The sequence below is a fragment of the Manis pentadactyla genome, chromosome 11 (assembly GCF_030020395.1).
Source record: "Manis pentadactyla isolate mManPen7 chromosome 11, mManPen7.hap1, whole genome shotgun sequence".
Lineage (NCBI taxonomy): Eukaryota > Metazoa > Chordata > Mammalia > Pholidota > Manidae > Manis > Manis pentadactyla.
The window spans coordinates 66,529,775-66,544,019 of NC_080029.1; the positions used below are offsets into that span (position 1 = coordinate 66,529,775).

The window sequence follows — 14,245 nt, forward strand, 5'->3', positions numbered from 1 at the left end:
GATCATGTTTTTAATGAGATAGCTCTCATACTCTATGAGACTATTTGGCTCTTGCTACTAGTGTTTGGGGGTTTAACTCAATTTTCATTAAAATGAGTTCATCTCCATTAAACAATTATAATGAGCCACATAAAACTGCCAATTGCCAACTGCCATTTTTATAGGTCTAAAATTTTCAAATATTGGCAATTTCATATTGTTCAAGCTACTAATTCCTAAGACTGTAATAGATATGTTAGAAGAGCACTAATATTGTAGCTTTTCAGGTTTATTAAACTGACATAATGTATGAAGAGTAGGATAATATTCAACTTCTATTTTTTAACTTCTTAAGTTTCAAACTAAACCTTGTCTCCAGAAAATCTTTCCCCACCAGAAGCAGAATTCAATATCCAATGTGTCCAATAAGCCAGCCCCAAATCCTACCACATCAGCACCCTTCTAAGAAACACTCAAAAAGCTTCATGTGATCACATACATATATGTATATATATATGCTCTTTGATAATGAAAAGACAGCTTTTGCTCCTAAAAAATCTATGAAAGTTATGCAAGAGCAGTATATCTCAATTTAGGGACCTTATGTGCAAAAAAGAACCATCAAAGCATAATTTAAGTTGTGACTTCCTATTGATTTTTACACTGAGTCCTTAAAAGTGATCAGCTTTCAAACTACGTATTAAAATCCCATTTACACATGTTTCAGAAATACATCTGTCATATGATATGATGTATATGTAGAAATTTGAATAAATGCTGGGTTAAATAACCCACTCATGCAGAAGTTCCAAAGCATCATTTACAGCACTTACATACTTATTTTATGTGCCAGATTCTTGGAAGTCAAAAGTACATTTGATACTTTACAATGTAGGTCAATACTGGAGTAAGAAGAACCAATAATGGTGCAGCATTTTATATTAATTCCATTGTGTTATGGGGCACAATGCAAGGCTAGATAAGGTTATTTGGAAAAGTATAGTGTTGATTTTCATCTCAGCCCAAAGATAAAACAGACCTATCAAGTGGCTTTAAAATATATGAAATATATTTCATATGAAATGAATGAAAACTATACTCACAGGCTTAACATTTTCTCCCATAGATTTATTCCCACAAATAAAAAAGCCTGCCTTTTGGAGCTAGAATAAGGGAAATAGAAAAGAGGAAGGTAAATTTTAAAGAGGTGTTTTCCCACATGCCAGATAAATCATACTTTGTGTGAACTCCATCAGTCTCTCTTGTATCCTAGAATTTTAGTGCCCACAGAGTATGAAGGCTCTCATTTGGCATAAGGCCAAGGTAGGGAGTGAAACACAGTGCCCAGCAATACAGGCATGCTGCCTGCAGGACAGAACTGACACTCTGTGTCCAACTCTGTGTCCCAGAGTTTTACAACTCTGTCGTATAAAGAATTCCATGTAAACAACAGCTTACCTGAATTCTGCAGCAAGAAGAGGTCCAAATTACCGAGGGGTCCTATACAGAATGCTGAAATCTCACGTCCCTCAGCCAAGCCATCCGCTTCTGTCAGTTATTCCACCACCAACCACCAGATTGAAAGCAGGGCACAGATAGCCTAGAACTTGTAACTCAAGCAGCTTTGGTTTTTAACCAGCTGTCTCTGGTTAACCAGCTTTACAAACCGAGAATATAAAACACAACATATAACTTTCTTTCCATACTGGAACACTTACAGGCTTTGGGCCTAACTGCCTAAAGGCTTCTATGAACAGTAACTATAGAAAGGTTTCAAATCCTCAGTCCCTCAGCTCCCAGACTGCTAACTGGAATTTCAGTCCACATGTGCCCCCTCACAATTAGAAGGGTTATTTTAGGCACTGACCTAAGTTCTCAGAGAATGTAAGCTGATGGCAAACGAGTGTCGAATGTGCCAGTGCTTGTTTACAGCAGAAAGCCCATTCAAGAAGCTTACAATCTGTGTGCAGCACTTCCTCAACACCCCACTATGGGATTTTATGTTAGCTGAGGAGAAATGCTGAAATTATACACCTATATTTTAATAACCCACTGAGAGCTTAGACCATCATGAATAATAATTCAACAGAGGCACACACGTGACTTGCACAGCTGTTTTATGAAACAATTGCAAGTTCTGACTGGCAGTAACCACACAGGGTATCGCTCCAGAGAAGTCCCAGGAAAAGTCCAGTAAAACTGCTCAGCATCTTATGAAGATTATTCATTTTCTTGTAGACTCTCACAGAAAAAGCTATTAATACAAAAATAGTTGAAACATTCCTCATAGTTATGAAAGTTAATTCCCCTTTACAAACTGATACATATCTACTAAGGTCTGCTATTTCTAATAAAGTACTCCACCTACTGGCTACTATGACCATTTCATAGGCATGTATCTCATCGGAGAAATAACCAAAAAAAGAAACAAGGAAATTGCATTGTGCCATCTTACCAGCAAGTTCCTTCATGCAGCACTGAGCATTCTGACTCCCAAAGGCAACATGGGATAAATTCACAAAGCTTTTAACTTCCTCATTAACACCCTTCTCATGATTTCCACAGAAGTCAGAACTCAAGGAGAGAGCTTGAATTTCCAGGAGTAGGTGTATATAAATTAGATATAAGCAAGATTTTCCTGGATTGGAGATTTTCTGAGAACTACTTGTAGAATGAATTAGTCAAATCTCATTCTGAAAAAGTTTAAATAAAGGGGTTGATAAATCTATCACCATGGTCTCCCTAAAGAGAGAGCACCAAAACAGGTAAAAGTCTGAAAGTTTTATCCTTTTCACTGGCTTCTGCTCCCTCAAACTTCCTGGCAGTCAGTTCAGTGTTCATCTCCTTTGGAAGCCTCACAATTCTCTTTAAGTGGCTTAATGCCCCCTCCTCAGGGTCCCCAGGCTCGGCCACTGCCTGATATGTTAATGGTCTTATTACCTCCTTCCTACCTCTCCAAACAGCGAACTCTAGTTGGCAGCTGCTAGGTCAGGTTCATCTTTGCAGAGTGGGCCTAAAACACCCCTGGGCTCTCAGCATATGTCAGTGAATGTCTGCTGACTAAATGAATTCGGGGATGTTACAGAATCATTGGAGCATATGGGGCCTGCTTCTGGGTTTCACAAGCTACTCCCACCCCACTCCCACTCTTCTGAGATTGTAGTTCAGGGTGACCAGCAGCTTGGAGGTGGCCCAATGGACGTCACATAGACTTTGTCATAAAACTCGATGACTACCCAATGACGATGCAAACAAATGAATTACTGCACGTCAAATCTTTGGTGAGAGTACACTTAGAGCTTACTCCCAGCTCCAGTCTTAAGCTAGGCCTGCTCTAGCTAGTCAGTACCAACGATTAAGAAAGAACCTACCTTCCCAAAGCCAAAATGCTTTGCACAGGTCCTTCTCTGACACGCAATTACTTTTTCTCTAACATCCCCGCTCCCACTTCCCACATGCTGAGGTTCTTCCATTTGTGATAATACAGAAAGGGAAGACACACCCAGCAGTCAAAGCCAACTCACAATATAGATGAATTAGAGACTATAATGGTTACAAACTGGTGGCACTTTAACTTTCAGATTCTTTGAATATCTTTCAAGAAAAAGAAAAAAAGTACATTTTCTATTAGGAGTGGTGAAGTATTTGGACCACTGGAATATCTCTCAGGAGTTACTTTTTTCATCACTGGTTTTTATTTAGAATTTGACAGCAGAGCCTATGGCAATTTTTTTTAAGAGAGAGAAACAACCCCAGTTCTGTGGTCAGGTACATCCTGGCAGACAAAAAAGGAACATGTACTTCACAGGGTCCTATATTTAATTCTCATTTAAATAGCTGTCGGCTCTTGCCAGCACAAAAGAAAGATGACAAAATTAAGACAAGATTTTCTGTCCAGAACCAAGTATCAACATTGGTCTGGAATACCATGCTTATTTGAAAATTTACATATTCCTCAAGGAATTTAAGAAACATCCTTTCACTAAGGAAAACACAATTTTCCATAAGTATGCCACACAGCAAATATATATATATAATCCAAACAAAGACATTTGACAAAGTTAGCTGTAAAAGGGATTCTTCTATGATCCCTATAAGGGACATGTATTTCTTTAATGGCTCTCATTGTGAAATACATACGTTCATTCAAATATAAATTAATGTGTTTATTAAATATTTACTATATATTAAGCTCTGTTCTCCACTCTCAGAATTTTAAGAATGAAGAGAATGTGGCCCCTGTCTTCAAGGAGCTGAGAATCTAGATAGACAGATAAGTAAATAATTATCATGTATGAGAAGCACCATGATGGTTTCTGCAGAGGTTGTTATGAGAACAGGAAGAAGAGGGGCACCTAACTCCAAGCAGAGATGCCAGTTAAAGGGGGTGAGGCAAAGCCAAGTTCTAGTGAGTAGGACAGAATCAGTGAGAGTAAGAGACAGCCAGGCATGGACTTGGGGGAAACATTCAGGGAGGGAAAAGCATCCTGTAAGAAGACCCAGGAGCAGAAAAGTGTTTAAGGAACTTTTGTTGCAGGAGCTGGAAACACTTGAGTAGAGAAGAGCATAGCGTGCAGGGGGAGCACACAGAGAGGCAAGAGATAGACCAGAGAGTGAGGGGACTCGTCACGCTCCAGGCCAGCCAGAGGAAGGCGTGTCTTGGAGAGTGTGTACACCTTGATCCTGAGGGGCTTCTGCAGGCCTTTCCTGGCAAAGGACTTCATTACAATGATTCATAATTTAGTTTCCCATTTGAGTCATGAATCCATGCAGATAAAATCAACTGTTGTTACATAAAAATTATATAATTGATGTTGATAATACTCTCTGTATAGAATTCAAAAACCAGATAATGGGTGTTGCTATAAACATAAGCTTTATTTTTAAATATACACAATACACTTTAAAATAATGATTCAGAATCATGAAGTATTCAGAGTTGGAAATTTTCTGGTTCAATTTCCTCTTACCCTTAAGGAGGAAACCAAGATCCAGAGAGGTTGTCATTTGCTCCAGTCACATGATAGAGAGGGGCAGCCCCTGCACAAGGACAGAGGTCTCTAAGTACCCACAGAGCCTGTCTCCAGTATTTTACATGTCCATCCAGGGAGTGGATATGTATAGTATATGTAATTTTATCCTACGGGTTATAGAGAACTATTGTTGGATTTTAAGCACAGTAGCAAAAGCTTGGGTGAGACTTGTATTTTAGAAAGGTCATTCTTTGTTTTGATAGGGGAGCAAGAACAGGGGTCTTTTCAGTAAGTCAGAAAAAGAATGATAATAACTGGACTTACACTAAGGCAGTGGGGATGGAAAAGAGCAAACATACTTAGAAACATAAGGGAACTACAACAGATGTAATTTGGTAACAGCTGGACATGATGAGTGAAGAAGCAGAGATACTGAGCACGGGTACCTCCTCATTTCCTGCCATGGGTAACTGAGTGACCCTGGAGGAGGTATCTGGTGGGATGCAGATGAAGTGTTTATGGAGAAAGGAGACACTGCCTACCCTTGAATAAGCAGAATATCCTGAGATCAGTGGAGTGACAGATGTGACAGATCTGTGACAGTAGATCACCTTCACATCCCATGGGTGCTAAATAATTCTTGGTGTCTGAGGTAGTCTGTGCTACCTCTGTTGCTCCCAGAGGCATGGGACACAAATTATAATTACCGTCCCCTGATAGTACTCCATACTTGAACATTATCTTAAACTTCCATTTTATACCATTCCTTGATTTCCATTTTTGGTTATGGCAGACTAGCTTATACACACCATCTCACTGAGAACTAGACAAGCTGAACAAAAAAGAATCCATTTGAAGGCATCACACATTTACCAAAGAGCAAGGATGAGAGTCTAACATCCCACAGAGAATAGAAATTCAGAGAATTGAGATATTTGGCACCATTTTCCTTTGCAGATTTATAAGCAGAGCAGATTTGCAGATTTGCAAGGTTGAGAAGCTTAGCTGAACTTCCAGCAGTTTTCAGTGCTGGAGGGACAAAAACAGGATCTCAGAAGCCACCAAGCAGGAGGAGCCCTGGAAAAGAAAAGAAACCAAACCCCCAGGCTTTCAGGGAGAAGCTCTAAGGGATCACTCCAGAGGAGTACAAGGAAACCAGACATAGATCAGTCCTCACAAATGAATCCAGAAATTCATAAAAAAGGATAATAATCATGACCAAGTTGGATTTATTCCAGGAAAGCAATGTTGGTTTAAGGTTTGAAAAATAAATTTTTAAAAATCATATGGTGATCTCAATACATTCAGGGTAAAAGAATATATATATATATATATATATTTAAAAACATGAAAAAGTAAATATATACTGATGAGAATACAGGAAAACTTAAACAAAGAAACATACTGTGTTCTTGGTAAAAAGACTCAAGATTATCAAGATATTAATTCTTCCTAAATTCATGTGTAAATGTAACATAATACCAATAAGAAAAACGACAGATTTCTATTTGGTACTAGACAAGCTGATTACAAAATGTAAGTGGAAAAATAAACTAGAAGGCAGGAAATTTTTGGAAATAACATTATTTTCAGGACTTTTCTTTTTCAGTTGGGACAAAACCAACCAGATAGCAAAGAAATCTATTACAAAACTGTAATATATAAAGCAATGTGGTACTTACACATGAATAAATAGATAAATGGAACAGAATGTAAAGCTGGAAACAAATGAGATGAACATGACATCTGTGGGGAAAAGATTATTTATATTCAATAAATGATACTGGGACACTAAAGTAATCTTTGGTTTAAAAAAACGTATGCCCATGTTTTTAAGAGGTGCATTAGGATACATTCTCAGGGAATAAAGATTTAAAATCTAAAAAATCAAAACTTAAAAGGACTGGAGGAAAAATCAAGGGAAACAAATATTTATAATCTTAAAGTGAAAAAAACTAAAGTATGACCCAAAACCTTTAAGAGAAAAAAAACTTTATACTTCCACTACAAAAAAAGTTATAATTCCATATGAAAAATAAAACACCATACACAAAGTTAAAAGATAAAAGGCAAACCAAGAAAAGTATTCACAAGTATTCATGTTATTTCCTTAAAAACAACAAACAAAAAAACAACAGCCCAACAGTTTATAGAAAAGCTATTAAAATAAAGATTATACAAAAGGGAATATAACTGTCTCTTAAATACATAAAAAGAAATTCAAACTCACTCAAATAAGAGAATTGAAAATTAAAATTATACTGAAATGCCATTTTAATTTATCATTATTAGCGATATCAAAGAAATAATCAGATGTGTTGAAAGAGACATTCTCATACCTTGCTGGTGAGAATGTAAATTAGTACATGATTTATGGAAAATAACTTGTCAATATTTATCAAAATTGCCAATATAAATTATATACCCTTTGACTAGCAAATTACAATTCTAGAGATTCCTTTCCTACAGATACACTCACATTACAGAAGATAACATTAAGAAGTTATTCATTGCTATTGGAAATATCCATTAATAGAGAGCTGATTAAATAAATTGTGTTTACATGCAATAGTGGAAAGTATGTAGTTGTTAAAAAGGAATAAGGCAGCTCTTAATATTCTGATTTGGATATTCTCCAAGTTACATTGTTAAATGAAGAAAATTAATATGTAATACATTTACTTAAAGGATGCAACATTTGCATGAAGAAGAAAAATGAGTAATTCATTCATCTATAAGTATTACTTGAATATATTTGCTATGGCAAACACTTTTCTAGGTCCGTGGAATATAGAAGAAAACAAAACAGGAAAAGACACAAAAAAGTAAATAAAGTATATTATACCTGAGATAAGTAGTGAGTGATATGACGAATAGAAAAGCAGAATAAGGGGAATAGAGAGTTCTAGGATAGTAGTGGGGATGCTCTTTATAGAGTTGTCAGGGAATAAACCCAAATAAAGTGATATTTGAACAGAGACCTCAAGATGAGGGTTAACACAGGAGGGTATCTGGGGGAAGTGCATCCAGGAAGTCAAAAGAGCAAAAGCTCAGGAGTGGGAGTAGGCTTAGTGCACTTAGAGAACAGCAAATAGAACTGAAAAAGGGGAAACGGTAGGAGATGCAGCCAGAAAGGTTGGCAATGGGGAGTGAAAGACATGTGGAGCCACTGCCCCTCAGGCTTTCATTCTGAGGTAGGAAACCACTAGAGGATGCCACAGGCTGGTTCCTGGGAAGCAGACTTTGCAGGGGAGATTAGTGTGCAGGAAGTCTACTAGGGAGCGCTCTTCAGACAAACTCCTAAGGAAGGGAAAGGAAGCAAGTAGAGTGGGGGCAAGTCAGGCTGTCATGCAGTCTCAAAGAATGCATCAGTCCATGTCATGTGGAACTCAAACCGAGAATGTTTGTCAACTTGGCCCAAGTTGAAATAAGGAAGCTAGCCCCTTGCAGAACACAACCAGTTCTTAAATATAGCATGCAAAGCGAGAGTGCAGTGAGTTCCTGAAAAGGTGGGCAAGAGGAATCAGTAACAGTAATTAGAGACAATTTTTCAAGGATTACTGACATAAGGAGAGCAAAGAAATGAGGCGGGAGCTGAAGGGAGCAAACAAGTCAAGGAAGAGTTCTTCCTCTTCCAGGCTGGGGCACAGCTTATCCAGGCTCACACAGTTTGTTCATGTACTAAAGGGAATAATGGGGCTTGTATTTTCCGGGAGAATCTATATGAAATTGATAGCAATGACTGCCTCTAGAGAGGGGAAATGCGAGGCAGGAGAATAAGGGTGGGAAAGAGAGATCCTTTTCAGTGTTTACCATTTTGTATCATTGCATGTATTATCTAATCACAATTAATCAATCAATAAAATGAAACAAATAAGGCAGATCTTTATAATATGGACCCAGAAAGAGATCTTAAAATATTATGTGAAGTGAGAGAGTTCATTAAATAATATAACCACCATGTTTTAAAAATTATATAAATGAGGATAAATACGCACTAAAAGTCTAAAAGAATATATACCAAATTGTCAATAGGGGTAATCTCTTAAGAATGTGAAAGGAGAATTCTCACTTATCTGTTGTATTTTTTACAACAATCTTGTATATCAGAAAAAAATGTATATTACATATTTTAAAACTATCTTTACCATACATGAATCTATAAATATGAACTAATTCTCTCTGTGTTAAAGGAACTAGAAAACCTACTAGATACTGTCCTGGGCCACTAGGATCTTCAGGCATGAGCAGGTGGTGGTGGGGCATGAGTGAAGATAATCAGACCTCAGCTGATTGAGTAAAAGTATACTGAACTCTGGCTCCTAGGAGCATGTCTTGCAGTGCTTTACATATGAACCCTTGCCTACTACAGTGACACCTAAATTCAAATGAAAAATGCAAATAGATTTTTAAAAATCTTTGGGCCCCACACTGGTCTACATTAAATTACAAAACCATTTCTTTCTTCCTTCCTTCACAATAGTTACATGAGTCACTTTACACAAATACCTACAAATCATGAAGTAAAATTCAACTTCAGAAAGCATGACTAATAACAAATGGACACCTTGACTGTGAATAGGGCACAAATGTTTAAGAAGAAAGCTCTTTGGATTCTGCATATTGTGCTATTATTTCATTCACAAGACTTCAAGGCTTAACAAAGATCTTTCAATAAAGCAAGAGTTCATAAATGAGAATTTATTATTCAGGTCAATTGTGGATTTCTTCCTCTTCAAAGACGACCTTAGAACTATGATTTTTCTCTTACTTCGAGCTATGATTTTTCAACCAACTCTGAAGAGTAGTTCAACTGCTTCCTTTGTCTAAAGATCTAACACAGGAGCCAATATTTCTCTCTCAACCCAGCAGCTAACTATCATTTGTTTGAATTGGGAAATACACATTTAGTCAGAATGTGCTCCCCATAAAAGACTATTATTAAGAGACACAACCCCCAACTTCAAGGTCTAATTCTCTTCCATTTGCAGAAAGATTGCTTTTTCCTCTCAGATCAAGGCATCCTGCAAACCCCAAATTAGCCCCACAAGGCCTAAACCATCACAGTGCCAGCATAAGGAAGGTAAAGAACTCCACAAACCTTATTAACTTACTAGAGATTCTCTGAGCACAAAAGATAAATATATGGGCCCCATGTGTACTAATCATAATACCCCCTCAATCCCCTTCTCCTTCCTTCCCCACCCCTCCCCTTTGGTAACCGCTAGTCCCTTCCTGGAGTTTGTGAGTCTGCTGCTGTTTCAAGCAATGTCTTTTAACAGGAGAATCTCATCATACTAACTACATTTATATAGTGCTTAGTATGGCCAGGCATCATTCTAAGCATTTCACGGATACTATTTAATATAATGTTCATTACAATCCTATGAGGTAGATGCTATTATTATGACCATCATTTTACAGAAAAAGGAACATGAGGCACACTGAGCTGCCTTGTGTAGCCATATATGAAGCAGGACTGGAATTTGGACCCAGACAGTTGGGCTCCAAGAATCAGCTCCCTTATAACCACCACTCTAAATTGCCTCTACTTTGTAGCAAGAGCTCTATAAATAAAAATGCTCTGTTACTGAGAAGATCTGGCTCAAGCGATTTGGGGAACCAAAGTATGCCACAAGGTATTTCTGCAAGTCTGCAATACACACAAGTCTTGGAACTGTGATGCTAAATCAGCTTGTCAGGACAGACACCCGCACACATATGGAAGCCAAGCGGCCTCAGTGCCGAGTTCCAACCAGCCAGCCTCAGCCATTCCTTGGAAGAACTGTGAACCCCACCCTCAGCTTCCCTCTTCAGCTGCTTCTACTTATGGGATTTTTCCTATTATTTTTAACTCCATGAATTTTAGAAAGATCCTCAACTTGGGGCCCAACATCTGAACATTTTCATCTTCATTTGACACAATTAAAATATAGCTAGATGAATTCTATGTACAGGAAATAAGGCTAAAATCCAGTAGTAGATTTTAGTTTGCTATACAAATACCTTAATACAATGTATTTTGGAGGTAACTCACACAAGGGAAACTCAACTGAAACCTCTTTCAAGCCCCTAGTTTGCTGTTTGCTCATGTCTGAGGAGAGTGTGAGCTGGCTTTGGGGGCTCCTGAAAAAGGGGGTGACATGCATTTTTTTCTCAAGCCTCTCAATCCTTTCTAAAGAGTTGCTTCTATAGGTCCACCCTCCTTCTCTGGCCTTCTGTTGATAATAATCCCTTTAAAAGCTAATCACTATAAAAATGTTAAATACTCAAGGTCAGAATTTTTGTGTTTTGTTCACTGCTATACCAAGAAGAATGTCTGACATATAGTAGGTCCTCAATAAATATTTATGGAATTGATAAATATCACATAAGATACTAGAAAACACAGCATATAAATATGTTTAAGAACAATATATTAAACTTTTGTTTCACCATAGAAACAGGAACATTTAAAGGCACTGGGTAGATAATAATTATAGTACTGTGTAGTTAAAAGTGTGCTTAAAAAATTTTTATGGGTAGTTACAAGAGGTGAAAATGATTTCTGGCTGCAGACTTGGCTCAATAGATTAAGATATAAGGATTTAGGTGAGAGGCTGGTTGTATGCTAGAGCTACAAACAAGCTGATTTTGCTTGAATCTCATTGCTTAAATTTCATTGAGAAAATTCACCAAGATGCTTTCCTTTGAAGCTTTGCTCTTCAAAGAATAGGTAATATGTAACCTATTATCAGTCCCTTCAAGACATTTTCCCCAAATGTCACCTTCAAAATAAAAACTGATAACAAAAAATATTCAATGAAAATGATGAATTGATTGGATGCCTGAATAGGTTGCAGTCAGTCTAACAGCAGAATTGTGTAGTAAATTGAGAGGTCTGAAGACAGCCTGAAATTCAGTCTCAGCACTATTAACAACTTCAATTCCTTGGGAGAAAAAGTTAACCTTTGTACTTCAAATCCTTCATTTGTTAAGTGAGTTAGGACTAGTATCCATGTCACAGAATGAGGATTAAACATGATAGTACATGCATAAACCTGAAAGTACATGTTGAATAAAGTTTCACTATAATTATGATACATTCATAAGCCATTAAAAATGAAGTATAAATGAGTTTTACTTTGAGATTTTCATTCCTTTGTGTAATGCTCATCAGACTGTAGCTCTGGGCCCAGAGAGAAAATGTAAACACTTCTTGAGCCTCAAATAAAAGAAGAAAATTGAAAACGAATGTTCTAGAGCTGTGGAAGTGAACAAATGCATACTTCTTTCCCAAATGACTGGAGAGTTGGAGTTTACATCTAAAAAAAAGTGGTATTTCCTATTTCCCAAAGCAAAGAGTACATAAACAAATTTATAGAACTGTAACACAGAGATTTGGAATCAGAACAAATTTTAGAGAATTAGTGAAGTGCAAATATCAAATACTGCTTTTTTAAATAAATGCAAAACCAACCAAACTGGAAACATCTCTCACAAAGAGAACTTAAATCCTAATCTCCCTTAGGGAGAAGTGCTAGTTTCTTGCAAGATATAACCCCTATTATTTTTCTGTCTTGAACAGAAATTCCATCTGGAATTTAGTTTGATTACAAATAAGTTTGTCAGTTTGTTTAACTTGAAGTCTTTTCTTTCTCCTCAGAGAATTCTAGGGACAGTACTTATAGTCACTCAGTTGTATGGGGTTTTTTATTCAGAGAACTTGTTTGTGTATGTAGAAGTTGAATCAAATGAAATTAACTGTTGGTCTACATAAAGAAAAAGCAATTTCATATGGTTCCATTTCATTTGTTATAAATTGGATGAATTTGGTCTTAGGGGAGTTGAGAGATAAGGAATTGGATAAAAGAAAACATGTTTCTCAATTAATTTTTACTTCACATCTTCTAAGTTGTGTCCATAAAACCAAATATTTGTTGAGGAACTGGAACCACTTCATGTGGAAGGGATTAAATTCTCATACCACTGATGAAAAAGTACAGGGATGCTTGCATTGATAGCAGCAGTGCACCCATAACCCACTGGGATGAGAAGGTGGTGAGGAAGTGAATCACTAGCCAAGCAAAGAAAAGAGTGGTTTTCTGCCTACTGTGCTTGGATGAAGGAGGCATATGTGAAGGATGCACAAGTTACTCTGGGAAACAAGACCAGGCAGTTACCTGCCATATAAAGCACTAGATTTTTAGTCCCTTCCCCTGTAGTCCACACCCCTTCAAATGAACCTTGTCCAGAAGGGTCTACTAAGCAGCTGCAAAATGCTTGGATTATGAACCTATAGGAATGCAAGCAGCAAGTAGTTGTGCCCCATTTCAAAGTCTTCTTCCTCCCTCTCTCTTGCCTTCTTTCTTTCTGCTTTGCAATTTTCATTAGAGTATGACTATGACTCATTCTGAGAACACACACTTACTATTTTCTGGCTTTCCTAATTTGAAAACCAGATGGCCTCTTCACTGGCCCCAGGGAAGAGGGAAAACAACTTATCCACAATTTTACTTGGCTTTTCATCTTCCAGTTTTCAAACATGCAATCCCATTATTACCTGTAGTATGGGTACCCTGGAGACAGTGTGAGCAGCCTATAAAGCAGGCTTCCAGCACATTACTATCCCTAAGGACCACCCTCATTTTCTCTCACCTTCACCTCTGAGTTCCTGTTCCCACTGCCTAATTATTGTAAAATTATATAAATATATATAAACACACACACACACACACACACACATATATATAATCCTATTCAGTCATCTATGTTGTATTGGAATTGTTTCAAAATTTGTGGTAAGAAAGCAGTAGGTTTCTCTAAGAGAAAATAAAGGCAGAACACAGAAACTATTTTCCACTTTGCAGTTCTAACATTCCACAGGAATTTATATTTAGGTAAATACATGTGTTTGGGAGTGCTCTGGATTCAACTTTAATCATTCTGAGAGTGGAATAGTCCAACCAGTTTAAACTAGATTTTTATTCTTTGTAACCCATGTGACATTCCAAACATTTCCAAGCATTAGAGTTACATCATTTTCTCTTCTTTTTCCTTCAATACAAACAGCCATTATATTCCATTTCCATGACCTTTAAGTTCCCAGTATCAAATTACCCAGCTGTTGTTTCAATCTCTCTCAGTTGCTAAGAGATGGAGATAGTGGCAGACCAGACCAATTTTCTTCAACATAGAATTGCAAGTTGACATTAGAGGGAACTAAATCCAGCCAAAGCACAATGAGCCCAACAGTTGGCAGCCAGGCTGTGTGTCTTTTCACAGCTGCAGTAGACAGTTGGTTCAGAGAACCC

The 14,245-nt window shown here is 37.3% G+C and overlaps 1 protein-coding gene across 5 annotated transcripts in view; it reads right to left on the reverse strand.

The window, feature by feature from the left end:
• Positions 1–14,245, reverse strand: part of AKAP6 (A-kinase anchoring protein 6) — a 631,616-nt gene that overhangs the window by 347,937 nt on the left and 269,434 nt on the right. Inside the window, exons 1-2 of one of the 5 annotated variants that reach the window (XM_036881260.2) lie at positions 1,438–1,794; positions 1,083–1,142 (exon numbers count right to left, since the gene is read on the reverse strand). The exons of the other annotated variants lie outside the window; for them this stretch is intronic. Coding sequence (XP_036737155.2) covers positions 1,083–1,103 — 21 coding nt within the window. The 5' untranslated portion in view covers positions 1,104–1,142; positions 1,438–1,794. Of the gene's footprint in view, positions 1–1,082; positions 1,143–1,437; positions 1,795–14,245 lie in introns of those variants that run through there. 5 annotated transcript variants of the gene reach the window in all.